The sequence below is a fragment of the Xyrauchen texanus genome, chromosome 43, assembly GCF_025860055.1.
Source record: "Xyrauchen texanus isolate HMW12.3.18 chromosome 43, RBS_HiC_50CHRs, whole genome shotgun sequence".
NCBI lineage: Eukaryota > Metazoa > Chordata > Actinopteri > Cypriniformes > Catostomidae > Xyrauchen > Xyrauchen texanus.
This window is the reverse complement of record NC_068318.1, coordinates 25,229,188-25,250,693: the sequence shown is the minus strand read 5'-3', so window position 1 is coordinate 25,250,693 and position 21,506 is coordinate 25,229,188. Positions and strand designations below refer to the sequence as shown.

Here is a 21,506-nt window from a genome sequence, read left to right as displayed (position 1 = left end):
AGTTTTGAAAAAGTGACATTAAACTCATGAACATTAAGATGTGTGCTAGTTGACACTGTTTGAGAAACTCTGATTTTAAAAAGACACAAATAAAGTTGTTTAAATGGACATGTAAAGTAATTTAATTTAATGGACATGTAAAAAGTCATACAGAAAAGCTCAAATCAAGAGAATAGTACCACATCAGAATCTCAACTAACTGCATTTTCTGCTTAAAGAGTGACCCAGTTATGGCGAGCTGCCATAAGGGCCCTTTTCAGCTGCTCATATGTGACAAACATAACCACATTCCAAGAACCCAGCCTCAGAAAAGACGGCATGAATCTAAAAAACAAAAGACAGATGTCAATAAAATTTTCATCCTCAAACCATTACAGTAAAGCTACCGTTGGTAAAATGGTGATAAAACTGACCCCTTGTAAAAAGCCTTTGGCCCCTCTTTAGTCAGCATGTATACAGCACAGTTGAGGGCACTGCTGTACTGGCCCTTGGTGGAGTTCATGTATCTTGTCTTCACAACATCAACAGGAGAAGCAATTATGGTGGTACAGAAACCAGCTCCAAATGCAGATGTAAAGTGGCAGGGAAGATCATCTGTTAAAAATAAATAAATAAATAAAATAAAGCATTGTAAATATTTTTACTGCAGTCAGACACTGAATTTTGCTGTGCTTAATCTTACCAGTCATCAGTGATGATTTCAGAAGTGCATCTTTGATGAGGTCATAGGTCACCAGCTCAGTGCAGTTTACAATGGCATTGCGGGTGATGTTTGGGCCAGTTCCTATAAATGTAGTTTAAATATTATTCAGAGAAAAACAAAAAAGGCAATGTAACAAAAGTGCTTCCTTGTTGCTCAGCTCACCTTTCCACAAACCACGAATCCCCTCTTCCTTTGCAATGGTCCTATATGCATCCATAGTTCCATGGTAACGTTTATTGGCCCCAGAGCCAATCTGAGCCTGAAAACGGACCTTTACAACATCGGTGGGTTGGGCAACAGCGACCGCCATGGCTCCAGTCGTACATCCTGCCATCAGACGGCTGACAATCCCTACATCTAATAAAAGGGAAGAAAATGCAATGCACATGTTAATGAAAGAGGGCTCAGTCACCAAATGGTTTACAAAGTGTTTGCTTGCTCATAGCACATGGTTTGAACTTACGATCAGAGCCTTTGTTGTAGAATTGCTTGACGGAATCATAGAGGCCAATGCGTACAGAGGCAAAGCTCATCTGACGCTGCAGTCCCGCAACCAGCCCGCTGTAGAGACTGCGTGGTCCCTCAACACGCACCATGGTGGTGATCGTGCCAAACACTCCACGATATTTCACCTGACCATGGTATGTGTTAGCAGGACCTTTGGTCTCCCCTTGAATCTGTTCAAAACAAAAAAGTTGATGGGAAAAACAAAACTTTACAGAATCACAGGGGGAGGGAGGAAGCAGCATCTTCAGCTCAAAGGGTCCACAACGATTCTGGATCTGCAAGGATAATCACCAAGGCCTGGACCTGCTTATGTGGCTAGTGTAAAGAGTCAAGAGAAAGATAAAGTTGATGTCAGCATGAGTGTGACTTTAGACCCTTTCACCTGAAATAATTAACAATTTGTTAATCTTTTTTTGCTGCCCAATGGTCACGGGAGTCATTTGTGGTCTCCAAACTGACCTGCTGGCTCAGCTGTGGTTCAGTGCAAACAAAGATCTTGTTATTTCAACAAGTCAAATTGCATACAATAAGACTCACCTGAAGACGCACTTTTGCAGTGTCAAGTGGAAATGTGAAGAGGTCCGCAATGCAGGCTGCAGTTCCTGCACCAATAAACTTCACAGTAGCCGTGGGGGGCACATCACTAGCTTTGAATCCAACCATGTTTGGTGCAGCCGGAATCACAGGAATGTAAAGGTGAATTGGAATGTTTCTTGTAAACCAATGTAGCGAACAAGATAGGTGAACTCCACCCTAACCTGGATTAAAAAGTCGAAACATTAAGATTTATTTTAAGAGTATGGTATATATATATATATATATATATATATATATATATATATATATATATATATGTATATATATATATATATATATATATATATATATATATAAAATTTGTTTGTGCAATTTAAAACCATTTTAGAGGAACAATGCTTGTGCTTTGTTAGGGCATTGGTGTTACAAAAAAAAATAACAGAATAAACAGGAACAACATGTTCTCTCTGGTACGCAAACAAAGTGATGACGTCATGTCACAGTAGTTAACATCCGCACCATGACGCGTTGTTTGCCTACCACACAAATAACTTCAGTAAAAGGAAGTGCATACAAAAGACAGACAAGTCAGTGCGAGATTATGTAACGCTGACAATAACTCCTAAACCAACTACAAGACAATTGATGGAATTTTTGGAAAAACTTAGCGCTTTGCACGAACCGGTTTAGATGAGCTCGTCTTCGCGCGGGGTTCTCCGGCCAGTCAAGATTCTCTAAAAGTGTCTCTCTGGTTGAAATTACTTTCAACTAAAATGTCGTTGGCCTTTTCTTCCATAGAGAAACGTTTAAAAACTGTACAAGTAAAACACATTCTCCAAAGTCTGCAAAACAAAAACATTTACATATTGATTTACAGCTCGGCATCAGTTCAAATATTAAAAGAAAATAACTTTCCAAGTACCAGAGAAAGTCTACTCGTAGTGTGGAAAGATTTACTCACCTTAAACGTTAAAACAAATAAAGTGTCAATGAAGTTCGCTTACTTGGGGAGCAACAACTTTCTCAGAAAATTGACGGTTAAAGTCACAAGTGTTTTGAAGATTGCAGAGCGCTTGCAGATGCGCTTTTAAGCGCCTTCAGGGCGTCACATCACGTGACACGCGTGAACGGCTCATTCAGCGCATAAATTAACGCCTTTACAGACACGACCAGTTCTAACAAGTTTCTTTATTTTCGCTCGAAGTTATTATTAAATTGGAGAACTATTAGACATTGCACGACTCTGGCAGATAATAACATCTAATATTATCTTTTAAAATATCATTCTACAATAAAGATTTTTTTTAAGATAAATTCGTTACGTCTCTTATAAATAGCCCATAGTTAACGATGAGCACGGAGAAACATTTTCATACATTTACAGTGTTGCTTATATGTTATTCATAAAAAACAGTGTTCAATGCACCTTTCAAGACTGACTTGTTTTGCTTTTGCATACCCTGACAGCAACAATATGTTTGGGCCAAATCTGGCTTACTTCTGGTTTGCGTCTGGTAATGGAATTGTAACGCCTTTGTTTGAAATAGCATTTGGCTGAAGTGTGGTTTGAGTACTGGCAATGTGATTGTGCAGATATTGTTGACTTTTGTGTGCAAATTGCTTGTCTGTTCCTCATTTTTCAGTTGCTTTGGATAAAAGCATATGTGAAACGATTAGGCCAAAATATAAATGCATGTTGATATATTTGAGGTAAAAGGTGTTTGATTAGATATGTATCTACATATCTCTTACATATGTGAGTTTTTCCGCAGGTACAATAACCTAAAGCATTTTAAGCAGGGTTTCTGGACTTAAACAGCATACTTGAACTGCCAGAATTTGGTCATCCAGAGCTGCTGTTATTTTGGTTTTACAGATGTGTATTAAATTGGAACTCTCTTGGAGAATGTAAAGCCTCGAAGCAAAACAAAGTTCAGTAATTGTGTTCACCTGAGATGTGTACAGGACATGTGCTTCATTAACCGCACTCTGCTACTTAATATTGTGCTCATATGAGTGAATTTATGGTCAGTCAGCACCTCCATTTAAAGAGGCTGTGTCTGAGACAGAAGGCAGCTTCCAAACAGGGGTTGCAGTTAGTGCTGCACGGTTAATCATATCGCAATCGCGATGTCAGCCTGTGCGATTATATGACGGCAAATCCTGCGATTTTATTAAATAAATAAGTGCATGTGTAGATGTGACAGCCCATTCTATCTGAGAGCTGTTTGCCCATTTTCTACACCACTAATAAAAAGATGACCAGTCAGTAGTTTAGGGAGTGGCACGTATGGTCGTATGGTCATGTCATGTGAGTTTCCGGTGTTCAGCGTGGAGATGGATGCCGAGCAGACCGACACTGAACTGGTGGCCAGATAAAATAACATAGAGGGGGCTTTCACACTTGGTTCGATTGCCTGTTCCGAATCCGAGTTCGATTGCTCCCCCCTGCCCCCGATGGACTGTGTTCACATTATATATTTGTATCTGAACCGCGGTACACTTGCGTCATCAAGCTGCAGCTGGTGCGTAATCGTGTTGCTTGATAACCGCGAAATGAAAAGGCGTCAAAATTCAATGAATAGACTTGCTCGGTTCACATTTGTTCTTTTTTTAAACTTTGGTTTTGTTTTCAACATCAAGATACAGAAACACACTTGCGTCTGTCTGCCGCAAAAATGCTGAAATCGTTCAAAAGACAGTGGGCTGTCCGCCGAAGACAATTTTTGCGAAGGCAAGCAGAAATCATCTCTCTGCTTGCAGTGCGTGTGCGTCAATCCCGCTTTTCGTCAAGGTAAGTGTATACGCACACACGCACGCACGCACGAAAGTAAACCCTTTCCGCTCATTTTGAAAGTGACATGTGTGAGACTGACAACCACATTATACGTCATCAATAGTGGTTCACTTCCGCGGTTTGGTTCGATTGCGTTCATATCAGCAGCGAACCGTACTGGAGTTCACATGAACCGTACCCCAGACCACCTTTTTAAGCGGACTCGAGTTCGGAAGACAGCGTTCACATCATCCAAACAAACCGAACTCTGACGTCATTCGAACCGGGGTGCGCACCAAAAGTGCTAGTGTGAAAGCCCCCAGAAACACAGATCACAGCTTGGCGATATGTCTTTATTTAAATTATTATAATGTGGCCTGTGGGCTAAGTGGGATGACACTGAAGTCTAGAGACACCCCTGATTTTGGTTACATTTTGGCTTTTTAAAAAATGAACAAATAAATGTATTTACCCCATAAATAAGATATTGTTTTTCATATATAATTTTTTTATACATATTTATTGTTAAATTGCATAATTTGTACTATTTACAATATTTACATTGAGTTGTTGGACACATGCTAAAAATGGTAGTTGAAAGTCTTGTGTGCAGTTCTGAGCAACATAGCAGTCATGACAGTGACGAGACATATACCAATTACAATAAACAACATATTTACACAACACAAGTTACATATCAAATGTACACATACTTACACAACACAATAATAATATACAATGTACAGTAAACAATACACCATATAGAATAAACATACAATAAAAAAAATAAAATAAGAGTATATAAAAAATATATATACAGTAGTTGTATTGAGGGGAATATATTTGACAGTCCAGTGTGAGATATAAGATTAATAAAATGCAGTGCTTTTTTTTATTGATTGTGAGTGATCAAGTGTTCAAAAGTCTGATTGCTTGGGGGAAGAAGCTGTCATGTAGTCAGCTGGTGCGGGTCCTGATGCTGCGATACCGCCTGCCTGATGGTAGCAGTGAGAGCAGCCCATGACTCGGGTGGCTGGAGTCTCTGATGATCCTCTGAGCATTTTTCACACACCGCCTGTTATATATGTCCTGGAGGGAGGGAAGCTCGCCTCCGATGATGTGTCTGGCAGTTCGCACCACCCTTTGCAGGGCTTTGCGGTTGTGGGCGGTGCTATTGCCGGTGATGCAGCCAGTCAGGATGCTCTCTACAGTACTGGTGTAGAACCGTGTGAGGATGTGGTGGTTCATTCCAAACGTCCTCAGCCGCTGGTGAGCCTTCTTCACAACGGCCTCAGTGTGGACTGACCATGTGAGTTCCTCAGTAATGTGGACACCGAGGAACTTTAACTGCTGACTCTCTCCACCGGTGCTCTGATCATGATATTTGTAAAAGATACACATCCTGGTGTTCTTGAAACATGCTATTTTTCTTTCAAACTTCAATAAAACAAGTTTATTTGTTAATTTATAGTATAAATACAGACATTTATTAATTTAATCATGGACCCAATTTTCATGACAATTTAGGAATATATTTAAACAATGCAGATGTAACTCGAACCATTCCTCTCAGTGCCCTAAAACACTGAAACTAAGACAAAATGTGCACAAATTGATTTATCAGCCACATTTTTGGCAACTAATTTTTTATTTGTGATGAGCTTGACCTTAAAAAGTGGTTGATATGTCACAACTACACCCTTTCTCTGAGATAAGACTTAATCTGGTGACCCAGGGAGTCCTCTGTTCTTATTACAAAAAGAATTGCCCCCTCGTTTTAATCACAGTCAAAAGATACTGACAACAAAATGTCCTCAGTCAGCCTTCAGAATGGTGACTCCCATGAGTGTTGCATTCTAGTCAGCAATCTCTTGATTTGTTCATAAGAGACAAACATCACAATGTTCCAAGATCCCAGCCGAAGGAAAGAAGGCACAAAGCTGTTGGGGAAGATGAAAATGCTGCAGTCATGGTACTGGAGGAGTCTTTGTTAAAATGAGCTCACAGCTCCATGTACTGTAAATAACAGCAATCAAGAGCATGTTCTTACCCCTTATAAAAAGCTGCTGGTCCCTCTTTGGTCAGCATAGTGAGAGTACAATTAAGTGCACTGCTGTACTGGCCTGCAGATGAGTTCATGAAGCGGGTTTTTACCACGTCTACCGGAGACGCCACAATTGTGGTGCAGAAACCAGCACCAAATGCAGCGGTAAAGTGGCAGGGTAAGTTATCTAGACAGGGAACATGGACATAAAAAAACATCAGCAACTGTTTTCAGAGAAACCATGGTGATAGTGTAGGGTTTATATCACGGGCCCCATACCTGTCATGAGATCATGTTTCAGAATGAGTTCCTTGATAATGTCATAAGTGACCAGCTCTGCACAGTTTACAATTGCATTCCTTGTGATGTTTGGCATACAGCCTAGAATTAGAAAAGAATGAATACATGGAAGTGTATTTCCAACAGACAACATCAACCTTGAATGACATGTTAAGGCCAAGTCTAACTCACCTTTCCAGAGCCCACGAATACCCTCATCACGGGCGATAGTTCGATACGCATCCATTGTGCCATTATATCTCTTTATTCCATCTGCCTGACGCACTTGAGCTTGGAAACGCACTTTTACAACATCTGTAGGCTGTGCAAAAGCTACAGCCATGGCCCCGGTGGTGCAGCCAGCCAGTAGGCGAATTACAATGCCTGCATCTGCTAAATGACGATCAGATTGTTAGCATCAACCTTATATTTCCTCAATCATTTCTGTCTCTATTCATCTAAACAGTTTGATACGCACTCTCAGATCCTCTGGTGTAGAATTGCTTCATGGAGTCATAAAGACCAATGCGAACAGATGCGAAGCTCATCTGTCGTTGCAATCCTGCGACCAGACCATTGTACAGACTCCTTGCACCCTCTGTACGCACCATAGTGGTTATGGTGCCAAACACTCCGCGATATTTCACCGCTGCCAATTCTGAGGTAGCTTTAGACTCTCCCTGGATCTGAAATGAGATGATACAATGCTAAAAGCCACAACAGGTGGATTATCTAAACAGCACTGACTTAATCAGACACTTAATGTGCTTTTTGTATTAGTCCATTGATTCAAACACTTAAGATCTTCATGGGTTCTTACCTGAAGCCTCACTTTGGCTGTGTCCAGGGGGAAGGTAATTAAGTCAGCAAAACATGCTGCTGTTCCAGCTCCGAAAAACTTGACAGTGGCAGTTGGTGGCAAGTCGCTGGGTTTGATTCCAACCATTTTTTGTGCTTAGATTCTGACAAGATAAACAGCAGCAAAGATATTTTTACTTTATTCGCTAGAGCTCCTCTTGTTTCACCACCTGACAGGGAATAAGAGAGAACCAAAAAATCAAGGGATGTGAATCATCATCTTAATTTTGATTAACTTTTTTTCTAAATGATCTTTTCAGTTTCACTTTACCTCAGCAGACTGCTGATTCCATGTCAAGTCTCTTCCAAAGGGATAACTCTTTTATCTTTTGTTTTAAATGTTTCAAAAGCATTGGCTATAAAAAATTGTGTCTCAGTGTCCCAAAGCAGCATACCAGCAGCACAACACTACAGAAAAACATTTAGAGTCAGGAGCAAATCTTGATTGGATTATAAAAAATATGGAAATAATCAGACAATATTAAGTGGAAAGTAGTAAAATAACAGTTTTTCACCAACCTTGCTGTAATATGAAATTGTTAATCCAAATTGAACTGACAGAAAGTAAAAGTATTATTCCCACCCAGAGCTTAATCCACCGAGTGTGTTTTTCACCTGATACTGATGTGACCGGTCTGTCAAACTCTGAATTTATAGGCGTGTGCCGGTTGCAGCTGGTCCTGTGTGTTGCTTTCGTCACACATAGTTCTATTTTTAATTAAACTGTGTGGCAGGAGATCCAGTACACTTGTTTACTAGTTGTTGTAACTGCACAATTAATTGAAAAAACAATCGAGATTACAATTACGTATACTGCAATTTACTAATTGTGAAAAGCATCAATTACAAAAGTTAATTTACATACATTTAGTCCTGTGGAATTTTTCAATGGTTGAGCATTGTAACCAATTGCAGACATGTTCATTGAGTACATAAGCCTATCAGTAATGGTGTGACAAAACTAGAACACTTCCATTTCAATAACGATATAGCTTTGGTACAAAGTTTGTTTTTGGAGCTGTACCTTACATACAGAGTTTATAAATAAATAGTATGGCTTCCTATTTGCCCCACACACAAAAAAGGAATTTAATATATTATTTGAAATAAGTAATTGTGATTACAATATCAAGGGAAATAATGACAATTATGATTTTTGGCATAATTGTGCATTGTTTTTATTAACACAAATATAGATGTTCATAAACATGTGCTGGGCCACTGTCATGCCTTTTTGCACTGCGTCACCTTTTCCCCACTTCCCAAAACACGCCTGGCCAATGGCCAGCAGGGGGGAATTTTGGACCATAATCAGAGTCGGCTCTTATTGGCTGCTGAGTGTGCCAGGGGCTATATGTTCATCCTATCAAAGAGGGGGTTTGTCATTTTGATCTAAGGGCTGGCACTTTTAGGGATCATAAAAGGCATATAAAGAGATGTGGTCAGAGATTTGAATATTGTTGCCATTAGTTTATCATAAAACAATATATGGAACTTTAAAAAAATACAATAAAATGGGTTCCCTTTCGAGAGGTCTCTCCTATTGCGTAAGTAGCTTACGCTATGGGAAAACTCTGTTTCTCGAGAAATATTGAAGTCTTTATGTAAAACGCATTGCAGCTGCACGGCAGACAGCAATGAGCGAGGCAGCTTCGGTCATTGGCTGTGCTGCGACAACTTGCTCGAACCAATGACGGGCGACTCTGAACACGCGACCAATGAGCGCTTCGGCCGCTAGCGCTCAGAGCCCGCCAAGATGGGCGTGGCTAAGGCTATATATTAGACGCCCGTCATGAGAGTTCTTTAGATTTAATCTCCTTCAGCAAAGACCTTCTCTTAGCTGGATCCTCTGGATTATTTGAGTCTTTTCAGCCCGCCGTCGACAAGCCTACAGCAGGACTGCTACGAGGGCGCCCGGCACCTTCAGCCGCCTTCAAAGCCTTCTGCTACGCCATCTGGCGCGCATCACCTTTGATATCCTTTTACTGAAAGCTACTTTGCAAGTGTTCGCCTCTGCGACGCTTTTGTCTTTTAGTGAAAGAGCAAATTCGAGGCGTTGTTTCAAATGCCTTCGACCTTTGGCGCTGCATCCGACCACTGGCGGGCTCGGCCTTCGACCCCGCGCCGTCGACATTAGCAGACACGAGCACGGGCACCAGCATGGACTCAGAGATCGTCCGCATCCTGTCTAAAGCCGTGGAAGACCTCGGGCTCGAATGGTCTTCTCCGGAAGAACCCGCCCGCAGCCGGCTGGACGAGTGGTTCCTGCAGAGCGCCGGCAGGCCCTCGACAGAGACCCTCCCCTTTCTTCCCCGAAGTTCACGACGAACTCACAAAGTCGTGGAAAGCCCCGCACTCTGCTCGCCTAAAGCCTTCTTTCTCTTCCTCGCTCTCCTCGGTGGACGGCGCGAGAGAAAGAGGCTACGAGGGAACCCCGCCCCTCGAGGAGGCTGTGGCCAACCATCTGTGCCCACCCTCCACCGCTGGATGGAAAGCCAAAGCTTCTCATCCCTCGAAGCCCTGCCGATCTACCTCAGCTCTCGCCGGTCGCGCATACGCCACCGCTGGCCAAGCTGCGTCAGCGCTTCATTCCATGGCTGTTCTGCAAGTCTATCAGGCCAAACTTCTCCGCACCATGGACGAGTCTGGACCTGAACCTGAGGCTTTCAAGGACCTGCGCAGCGCCACTGATGTAGCCCTGCGAGCCACAAAGGCCACCGCCCAATCCATCGGCCGGGCCATGGCTAACCTGACTGTCCTTGAGCGCCATCTGTGGTTGACGCTAACAGAAATGAAGGACGCGGATAAGGCGCCATTCCTCGATGCGCCTATCGCTCCAAGCGGCCTGTTCGGACCGGTGGTAAGAGAGTTCGCTGAACGCTTCACTGAAGCTCGGAAGGATTCGCAGGCTATGCGTCACTTCCTAACCAAGCGCTCCAGCTCGTCAAACCTGAAAAGGACGCTCGACGCCGCTCGCGTTCCGCTAACCGAAAGCAGCCGCCTGAGCGACGGGGACCTCTGCCAAGATCGTGCTGAACCCGGAGCCTCGTAAGTCTTCCTAGCCATAGGAAGAAAAAGAGAGAGTGCGTGTCTCGCAAAAGCCGGACCACTCTCTCCAAAACGTGTAAAACATTACCCAGTCCCCTTACAGGCGGCTGGAAATGTCTGTACAGCAGTCAATGGGCCAGTCACAGAACTCGCTCACCTAACGCCGTTTTAACGGCAACACACAGAAATCACAAAAAGAGTCATTTTCTGCCTGTGTCACTAAGGGGTCACGTGTCCACACTAAAGTGCGCATTCCCACATATCAATACTGTCCAAACAGTGCCGAATACTTCCCCAGCTCAAGCTGGACGCCCCATAAATGTAGATTGTGTGCCTATTGTCATGTATGCACCACTACACACAAGCACTGTTCCCACAGTTATAAACACTTCCCCAGTAAAAGCGGGAAATACTATAAAGGGAGCGCGCGTGCCTGCTGTCATGCATGCACCCCTACACACAAACACTGTATGCATGGCCAAAACCCCCGCCATGAGCTGGAGGCTTTATGAAAGTGGCTCGCGTGCCTACTACAGTATATGCACCCCCACCCATAAGCGCTGCCCATACAGTTTCAAACAGTTCTCTGACTCATGCCGCGAGCATCACAGATGCAATGCGCGAGCCAAGAAACTCCCCGCTAAGAGCGGGAAGCTTTATGAAAGTGGTGCGCGTGCCTATTACAATGTATGCACCCCCACCCGTAAACACTGTCTATACAGTTTCAAACATTTCTCCAGCTCATGCTGCGAGCATTACGGAGATAGCGCGCGTGCCTGTAATCTCACACGCACCCCTGCACTCGGCACTCAACAAAGCTTGCCTCTGAGAGCTGTAAGCTCAGTGTTAGCACAAGGCGATTCGCCGGCGGGGCCCATACGTCACTGCGACACGCCCCCAGCCAGCATTCAGCCCATATCTGTGCAAGCAAAAGCCTGGGAAAAAAAATCCCCGACATGCCGAAATGGGTTTTGAACATAATAAAACACGGTTACTCGCTTCAATTCGCTCGCAGACCACCCCGCTTTTCAGCGGTGGTCGAGACGAAAGTGAGGAAAGATGTTTCACATGTCCTACGCACCGAGGTGCTCAAACTGATAGAGAAGGGCGCTATAGAAACTGTTCCTCCCTCTATGAGCGAGGCGGGTTTTTACAGCCGCTATTTTCTCGTCCCGAAAAAGAACGGTGGCCTCCGCCCCATCCTAGATCTCAGACATCTGAACAAAGCTTTAATGATTCGCTCGTTCAGAATGTTAACGACCAAACATATCCTCGCGCAAGTTCGCCCCGGGGATTGGTTTCTATCAGTGGATTTGAAAGACGCTTACTTTCACATTCCGATAGCGCCTCATCACAGGCCATTTCTGAGATTCAGCTCGAGGGACAGTCATACCAGTACACAGTACTACCATTCGACCTATCATTGGCCCCCGTACATTCACGAAATGTATGGACGCAGCACTTTCCCCTGAGACAGCGGGAGTGCGAATACTGAATTACCTCGACGATTGGCTAATCCTAGCACAATCAGAGAGTCAGTTAACGATGCACAGATCTTGGATGATCAGCCATCTAGAATGCCTGGGTCTGAGAATAAATTTTGCAAAGAGCGTGCTATCCCCAGCCAGAATATCTCTTTTCTGGGAATAGTGCTAGACTCAGTGCAGATGACGGCGCCTCTCATCAGAGCGCCGCTCGCTATTCGGCGCTTGCAACATCATTCAGAGCGTAGCGCTGCCCGTCAAACGATTTCAAAGGATGCTCGGTCTCATGGCCTCGGCATCAGCTGTACTCCAGCTAGGATTGTTGCACATGCGTCCTCTCCAACGCTGGCTCAAGAGCCGTGTCCCCACTCACGCGCGTGGCGCTTTGGGCCACTTTTTAATCAGAGCGAATCACGGCTGTATAAAAGCCCTGACGCCCTGGAAAGCCGTCGACTGGTATCAAACCGGCGTGAGTCTGGGCGTGAACACACGGAGAAAAATGATCATGACAGATGCCTCCAAAATAGGATGGGGGCCCTCTACGAGGGCAGGCCTGTCTCCGGCTTTTGGTCAAACCCGAAAAGCGCCTACATATAAACTGTCTGGAAATGAAAGCGGTCGCCTTGGCTCTCAGAGCCCTGCTTCCGTACCTGAAAAACGAACACGTCCTGGTCCGAACGGACAACATGACGGTAGTACCGTATATAAATCGCCAGGGTGGACTCAGGTCGAGCTCCCTGCACTCTATGGCCAGGGAGCTCATCTTATGGTCACAGCACAACCTGCGCTCGCTGAGAGCAGCGCATGTGCCAGGCGTCCTGAACCAGGAGCGGACATGCTGTCCAGAGACAAAGTTCTCCCAGGAGAATGGTCTCTCCACCCCCTGACGGTTCAGTGGTTATGGCAAACCTTTGGCGAGGCAGAGGTCAACATCTTCGCCTCCAGGGAAAATGCGCACTGCCCTCTTTTCTTCTCAAAGAGCACGGACGCGCTCGCCCAAGTCTGGCCGAGCCGCCCCTTGTATGCTTTTCCCCCGATCGCGATGCAACCTCAGGTCATCAGTCGGATCAGGGAGGTGAAATGTGCAGTGCTCCTGGTAGCCCCACTCTGGAAGAACCAGACGTGGTTTCCAGAACTGATGCAGACGGAACAATTATTCGTATGCTTTGGCGGCCGCACTAAAGGTCTCGCAGTTTCAAAGCAAAGAATATCGCGCTGGATAGTGGATGCTATAGCGCTGGCTTATGAAGCCAAGGGCCTTCAATGCCTCTTAGGCGTCAGAGCTCACTCTACGAGGAGCATGGCCTCCTCGTGGGATACCCATTGAAGATATTTGTGCGGCGGCAGGCTGGACCTTGCCTTCGACATTTATCAGGTTTTATAACCTACAGGTCCCCTCATTGCATTCCAACATTCTATCAGCCTGACTGTAGTATGGACTGGAGTATGTATATGCTGAGCATTATCTCCTCCCTTATAAGGTCCATCTCTGACTGACTTAGAGGGTCTTTTACGCATATCAGTAAATAGAAAAATCAGTAGATAAGATATGTGCTTGTGTTTTTACAATGAGCGCCCCACCATGGGCCACCTTGGGCAAAGGCGCTCTGTATTTTCCCATTATATAGCTCGCCGTCGGCCGGCTCGTTGAATAATCACTTTGCTTTAAGGCTCAGGCATCTGCCTCTGGCTTTATAGAGCGAAGTCAGCACGCACGGCGTTTTGCATGGTGTTCCCATAGCGTAAGCTACTTACGCAATAGGAGAGACCTCTCGAAAGGGAACGACTCGGTTACTAACGTAACCTCGGTTCCCTGAGAGGAGGGAACAAGTATTGCGTAAGCTGCCGTGCTTGTGCTTGGTCAGTTCGCTTCAGTGGATTGAACCCAAAGAACTCATGACGGGGCGCCTAATATATAGCCTTAGCCTCGCCCATCTTGGCGGGCTCTGAGCCGCTGAGCCGGCGCTCATTGGTCGCGCGTTCAGAGTCGCCCGTCATTGGTTCGAGCAAGTTGCCGCAGCACAGCCAATGACCGAGCTGCCTCGCTCATTGCTGTCTGCTGTGCAGCTGCAATGCGTTTTACATAAAGACTTCAATATTTCTCGAGAAACTGAGTTTTCCCATAGCGTAAGCTACTTACGCAATACTCGTTCCCTCCTCTCAGGGAACCGAGGTTCCGTTAGTAACCGAGTCGTTTTCTGTCTGAATGTTTTTTGTTTGTTTTTTCTGAATATATAGACACCAGCACCTTACAGAAATTTGGCAGAGGTGATTGGTACATCCATGCCTGAAAAAACAACATGTTCTTAGACGTTGCTCCTCCCAAAACATGTTAAAGTTGTATAATACTATTCGGAGAATTCCACTCTTTACTGCCAATCTGTGTGTTTCAGAGCGGGAGTGCATGTGAGACATCTGCACATCATAAATCAAGAACCTGTAGTCCAGATCAGATTGGTTTTGGTTTAGACTAGCAGGAGGCTGTGGGTAAGAGAGGGTACAGGCTGCTCTTTTGTCCTCATGCTAAGCAACCCTGCAAATAAACTGGATCTTTGGGGTTGAATCTCACGAAAATGGAAAAGAAAGAAATGTCCAGGTTGTATTTCACCCTGAAATTTAAAAGATAGAAAATGAGATATTACGTTTTGCATTATGGAAATGAAGACATTAAGAAAAAGTCTGCAGAAAAGTCATAAAAATTAGACTTGCTTTCATTTTTGGGGGAAAGATGCTTATTTGTCATTAAATACAAAAAATATAAAAATGTCACAATGCAAATAATTGTAAAGGATCCAAAAGTGTTCTTAATTTCTCATTATATTTCGCCAAAATATAATTCCTTATTTTTATTTATTAATTTTGTTGAGTGTGGTGTTAGATCTGGATATTTCTTCGTCAGCCTTTAAAACTTTTTTGAAATTTTTTATTAAAAAATGCAATTTCCTTGACGCAGCTTGCAGTGTATACTGTGATCTAAAGAAAACAAAGAACATAAAAAGAATGTAGAAATACTTGTGTTGCATGGAACACTCAATAATGACACTGTCCAATGCTTCTATTTAAGCCTTGGCTTTGAAAAGAGACACAAATGACAGTTACATCACTATGCCATTATCATGTTTCAATGAATAGTGTGAAATATTTGTTGTCTTAATGCCAGCAGCATTAAACCTGCTGACAGAGAGAGATGTGGAAAAAGTAAAAGCAAATTAACCATGAGGTGGGACAGTCAGTTTATGAAACGGCTGTGTTATTGTTATGATATTTCCTCCTGAACTGACACAACAGCTATCGCACCTTTCAAGGAAACTAAATATACTGTGGGTGTCTGCATTAGACTCGGTTTGCTACTCTTTGCTGCCGGCAGGCCCTCCCATAAGGTCTGTTTAGTGTGAATGAAAGACCAATGAGCTGTTCCATATCAAGATCAAGATCAAGACTTGTACCTTTGCAAAGAGTGATAGTTGGGTTTTAATGTCATTTAAACAACTTAGTTATTTTTTCTGCATATTTTTGTACCCAGTGCAGTTTCAAGATTTGTTTTTGTATGTGTGTGTGTGTGTGTGTGTGTGTGTAGATAAAAGAATCCCATCTTTCTTTTGTATATTGTTGCTAGTCTGTAAACTTGATGTCCTTCCGTTACTGTCTGCAATAGCTAGAACCAGTTTCTTTAACGTACCCTATGATCTTTCTGCTTCTGAGAGAGGTAAACAACCCCCCGTCCAACCAGACACACATGCTCACACAACACCCAGAACTGAAACTGGATATATCCTTGGCTGACGCACATTAATTCATGTCTAACATAGACAGCAGCAGTTGAGACCTATCTTATAAACATTTCCTTTGAAAAACAAAGACACATCTATACTAAGGGAAAGTTCAGTAGGTCACATTCAATATATGGAAAGGTATTTGTTAGTCTTATCAAAACTCCATATGTAGTTATGCATCAAACAGTGGCCCCAAAAAGTAAGTGGACAATAAATCATGTATGTCATTGCATTAGATACAAAATATCAAACCAAGTGGCATCTGCAAACAAATTATGCTAGAATGAACTGTATTTAAGCACAGCTAGAACACATAATTGACCAATCAGCATCCAGGACCGGACGTTTTAGAACTATTGTTTAATTTTGTGGAATGTTAGAGTCTGCTTATACTTTGTCTTTACAATAATCTTGCTTGGTTTGATATTTTGTTGTCTAATGCAATGATATTTATATTTATTTTTAATTGCAGCGTAAGTGTCTGTATATATTTTGTGGCCACTGCAAGACAGCTGAGAACAAGAACAAAAGACAGTTTGACAGTAAACAGAACAATAACACTTCCAATTTAAGACATTGGAAAATTCAGGTAAAAAATATGGTCTATTTTTGCATTGCTTTCAATGGAAACAGGATTTACAGTGATTGAGGCTGATCAATTAGGACAGATGATTTTTTTATGTCATGAGCGCTTCAAGGCCCAAATGTTTCAGTGCGTGCATCCTAAACAATAACCTGACCAATAAGCAGGTGGAAAACTTTAACATTAAAAAAACATATCACTGCTGACTTCAACATGTCTTTCCCATCATGCCACATCATTCTTTGCAGGCTATTGCTGTGTCAGCTGGCCTACTGCCTGCATGCAATTATCTTCCTACAGAAGTGGCACTCTAGCTATTTGTGCCCTTTTCTTTACACCCAGCCATGTGTCAAGTGTGGCAAATTATAGGTAGCAAGGATCCTCTGTAAAAAGCTGAAATAGACTGAATGAAAGAATCATTACTGCTTTTTTAGATTTAACAAGATGAAATGAGTAATTAAACATTATCAAAGTAATCATGTATAATCGACACCTTTACACGAGACCTATGTTCTTCATTATGAGAAATGATCAGTCATGTGTAATCTCATTAATCTTGATCCTAAGCATAAAATGTATAACATCACGTAATACTGATCTGAATAAATCTTTTGCCTGTGTAATTGTCTGATCTCATTTACTCACCCTAATGCCATCCCGGATGACTTTCTTTCTTCTGCTGAACACAAACAAAGATTTTTACAATATCTCAGCTCTGTAAGTCCATTCAATGCAAGTGAATGTTGACGAAAGTAATACAATAAGAGTAATAAATATGACTCCAGTGGTTTAATCCATGTCTTCCGTAGCGATCTAATAAATTTTAGGTGAGAACAGACCAAAATATAACTACTTTTTCACTGTACATCTTGTCATTGCAGTCACTAGGCACGATCATGATGTCAAGCTTGATTAAACTTCCTAGTGCATGACGCATCTGCAGAGTGCTAGATGGCGCTAGGAAGTGTAATCGAGCTTGAAATCATGATTGCTAAAGAGACTGCTGATGTCAAAATTTATAAAGAAAAGGACTTATATTGTGGGCTGTTATCACCCAAAACCATTTGGATCACTTCAGAAGACATGGATTTAACCACTGGAGTCTTATGAAATTCCTTTTAGACTGGTTTAATATGCTTTTTGGAGCTTCAAAGGCCTGGTCACCATTAACCTGAATTATATGGACCTACAGAGCTGAGACATTCTTCTAGAAATCTTATTTTGTGTTCTGCAGAACATTTTTGTGGGAACTTCTGCTTTAATATTATATCATATTATATAATACTATATAACCAGATTGATATTACAAATGTTACTTCAAATAGTTGGAAATGCAATGGAAATCGAGGAAATTTTGTATGTACATTTTAAATCTGCTGTACCTTCAGACAGCAAAAATAATAAACATGACACAAAAAACTCTGGTGACTGTAAGCATGTATTTTTTGATGGGACAGTACTGTAATTATCTAATCCCTGTTTTAATTGAATAGTCATTTGATAAGAGCACATACTTTTCCAGCCAAAGATAGAAAGTGATAAAATAAAGGGAACAACAAAGCAAGGAGCTGCCTGGAGTTTTAAACACGAGGCTTGTTTGACTGATCTTGCAATAGTCAGGAGATAAACAAGAAAAATCCTCCTTATCTTGATATTCTGCAGAGAATGTGTAACTGCAATATGAAAAATAGTTCTCATGAGGTTCTTCCACACAAAAGTTTATTTCTATGCAAACATGAACCATTAAGACCACAGAAGACTACACATCAGTTAGGACTATGCATCAATGTACATGACAAAGCAAGCAAAATCCATTGCACATATGAATGTACTATAATTTCAAATGGCTTGTCGCAAGAAAACATGCAGAATCCTAAAATTCCACAGCATGTCTTGTCATGACTCAGCAAACTGTATGATGTTGCCTCTGCCAATAAATTAACTGGATTTTTCTTAGACAACTCTAACAAGATTGTAAATTTGCTTTTATTATTCAAATGGCTTACAGACCCACATATGCAGCTCATGAAAATTATGTTACACATGCTAAATAGCAGACAACATCTGGAAGAAATTATTTTGGCTCCAGCAATCAGCTTTTGCAAAAAAAAAAATCATCATTAAACCTTTATTGAAGGCAAAAAATAATTACCACTTCAGTTCACATAACACATAAATACCTCCACTTCAACAGCAGGAGGTTGTACTATTTGCAGCTCCTTATGCACAATACAAGTCCTAAAAATCATAATATTAAGAGCATGAAATTACAATCACTTACATCCAGAAAGAGAACATGAAAAGCTTAAACAGAATAAGAGTTACATAAGTCTGGCAGCTCTCTATGCTCAGCTGATTTTCTCCAAAGTGTCTGTTAAAGACACTTTCTGTTTAGTCAATGAGCAGCTTTTTATAGCTCAAGTTCCACCAGCCTGATGTAGTTGGGGTAAGTGTAGCTTAGTGGTTAATGAGTTGAGCTAGTATTCCAAAGACTGCATGTTCAAATGCCAAAAAGAAAACTGAACAATTACTTGGATCCCATTTCACCATTGTGTCCTTAAGTAAGCCTCTGTAGTAAGTGTACTACTGTAAGTCACTTGGAATAATGACATGCTTACAGATTTGGCATATGATTTTATCCAAAGTGACTTATCTTATATCAGCGTGTGTTCCCTGAATCAAACCTATGACTTCGTTGCTGCTAGTGCCATGCTTTACTGCTACAGCGAGATAGAAAGTGAACATTTTACTTACAGGAATTCCTTTCTAATGGGAATTTAAGGAAGTGTCTGTTCAATGATAAACAACCTGCAGGCAGTTCTTACCCAGTTGTAATAATAATCTCTTCTAACCACAAACAATGAATGTTACTTCCAAGTTACTTTTAGAATATACTTAGCATTGTGGTTCAAAATAAGCCACAAAAAACATGTTTCCATGCATTTGGACAGGTCTCACTCGTAACTGTGAGACTTTTGATATTGTTAAGTTTCTTTAGTCGTAATTAAAGCACTGAAACAAAAACTGACTAAACGAATGACCCAGTTATAGTGGGGAAAGCTGACGCAGAGTCAACTAGAACTGAATGTTCTCTGCACACCAGTTACGCCCTGTCTGCAAGTGTTATGTCTGATTACAGGCCTCAAACTGTATTGATAATAAAAACGAATAGAATAATAGTCATCCACTGTTGAAAAAACAAATAAATCAAGTACAATTTAAAAATGTTCTTCAAACGATTAGTCAAAATAGCTTTGTGCTTACTCTGGAAGCCCAGGAGTACCAAACTATGGAAGCCCAGGAGTACCATTTAAAAAAGAATGAAGGAATAAATTATCAATCTATTCATTTGAAAATAAAATGTGAAGAAATAAACCAATTTATAAATGGACAAATAAATAAACACATTTAAATGTGTTTATTTAATTAATGTTTTAAAATGTACTTATATTTATCAATAAAATAGCACAATATTAAGTAATTTTGGAAGAGGTATTAGGGAGGCCAGCAGTGGGTGCCCCCCCTGCGCTCTGTGTGGGTCCTAATCACATGCCGCAGATACTATACTGTAAAAAAAGGCACTGTCCTTCAGATGAGATGTTAAACCGAGGTCTTGACACTCTGTGGTCATTAAAAATCCTAGAGAACTTCTCGTAAAGAGTAGGGGTGTAACCCTGGTGTCCTGGCAAAATTCTCCCATTGGCCCTACTCAGTCATGGTCTCCAAATAATCCCCATCCACTAATTGGCTCTATAACTCAATAGCTGGTGAGTGTTGAGCGTACTGACACACTATGGCTGCCATTGCATCATCCAGGTTCACCCAAAAATTAAAACTATCCAATAATTTACTTACCCTCAAGCCATCCTAGTTGTTTATGGCTTTCTTCTTTCAGCCAAACACAATCAGAGTTATATAAAAAAAAATATCCTGGCTCTTCCAAGCTTTATAATGGGAGTGGATGGTACCTTAGATTTTTTGAAGTTATAAATATGGATATTTTTTGTACAAAAACACATCGCTTCGCTTCAGAAGGCCTTTATTAACCCCCTGGAGCCATATGGATTACTTTTTTAATGGATGGATACGATTTTTTGGACATCAAAATCTAAGGTACCATTCACTCCCATTATAAAGCTTGAAGGGCCAGGATATGTTTTAATATAACTCTGATTGTGTTTGGCTGTGGTGCAAAGCAGAGCCCAGAACAAGTCTCCCGACACACGTGCAGAAACCAAGAAATCCTCCTCGAGCGGGCTCACCAGGCAACGGCAATCTGATGGGCAACCAACAGAACGGAACTTCAAACTAAACAGGAGAACAATGTTAAGGTACAGCAAAAAATAAACCAGCAAACATACAAGGAACACACAAGGGATAAAGTAGGGCATACAATCAGAGGAAAACAGGTAGGGTGTGTGAGAAACCCATTACCATAATCGAAGATGAAATAATTGATTTATTAATGCACAATTTTATTGTTAAATATAATGATATTTTTAAACATTAATTTAAATGAACACATTTAAATGTGTCTTTTTATTAGTCCATTTATACACTGATTTATTTATTCAAGTTTTTATTTTCAAATTAATAGATTGATTATTTAATCCTACATTCTTTTTTAATTGTCACTCCTGGGCTTCAGCTGGAAGCTGAATGGATTGAAAAATTGTAAAAGTAAAGGAAAAGTCAAACAATAAAGCCAAGCAATTGGCAAATGGCAAATGGATGAAGAAAAGCAATTGCCAAATGCTTTTTAAAACGCCATTTAAATAAAAATGTATAATTAATGTGCTATTTTATTGAAAAATATGAGTACATTTTAAAACATGAATTAAATAAACACTTTTAAATGTGTCTATTTATTTGTCCATTTTTAAATTGGGTTATTTATTCAAATTTAAATGTGTC

At 41.5% G+C, this 21,506-nt stretch overlaps 2 protein-coding genes across 4 annotated transcripts; both read right to left on the bottom strand.

Moving 5' to 3' along the window:
* Positions 1 to 88: 88 nt before the first annotated feature.
* On the bottom strand, positions 89 to 2,846 carry LOC127635705 (mitochondrial uncoupling protein 2-like). Of its 2 annotated transcripts, XM_052115923.1 has the most exons (8): positions 2,709 to 2,846; positions 2,430 to 2,589; positions 1,748 to 1,968; positions 1,167 to 1,380; positions 866 to 1,060; positions 683 to 784; positions 414 to 594; positions 89 to 324 (listed from the first exon to the last, which is right to left on the bottom strand). In XM_052115923.1, the coding sequence occupies exons 3-8, from the start codon at positions 1,871 to 1,873 to the stop codon at positions 213 to 215; spliced, it is 930 nt and encodes a 309-aa protein (XP_051971883.1). In that variant the 5' UTR covers positions 1,874 to 1,968; positions 2,430 to 2,589; positions 2,709 to 2,846; the 3' UTR covers positions 89 to 212. The 2 variants fall into 2 exon arrangements, with proteins under 2 accessions (XP_051971883.1, XP_051971884.1); XM_052115924.1 differs by lacking the exons at positions 2,430 to 2,589; positions 2,709 to 2,846 and having other exon boundaries at positions 1,167 to 1,525; positions 1,748 to 1,888.
* A 3,475-nt stretch (positions 2,847 to 6,321) lies between these two features.
* On the bottom strand, positions 6,322 to 8,330 carry LOC127635798 (mitochondrial uncoupling protein 2-like). 2 transcript variants are annotated; one of them, XM_052116022.1, is made up of 8 exons: positions 8,224 to 8,330; positions 7,976 to 8,112; positions 7,667 to 7,874; positions 7,325 to 7,532; positions 7,039 to 7,239; positions 6,847 to 6,948; positions 6,574 to 6,754; positions 6,322 to 6,463 (listed from the first exon to the last, which is right to left on the bottom strand). In XM_052116022.1, exons 3-8 carry the CDS (start codon positions 7,790 to 7,792, stop codon positions 6,349 to 6,351), a joined length of 933 nt encoding a protein of 310 aa, XP_051971982.1. In that variant the 5' UTR covers positions 7,793 to 7,874; positions 7,976 to 8,112; positions 8,224 to 8,330; the 3' UTR covers positions 6,322 to 6,348. The 2 variants fall into 2 exon arrangements, with proteins under 2 accessions (XP_051971982.1, XP_051971983.1); XM_052116023.1 differs by having other exon boundaries at positions 7,039 to 7,236.
* Positions 8,331 to 21,506: the final 13,176 nt, after the last annotated feature.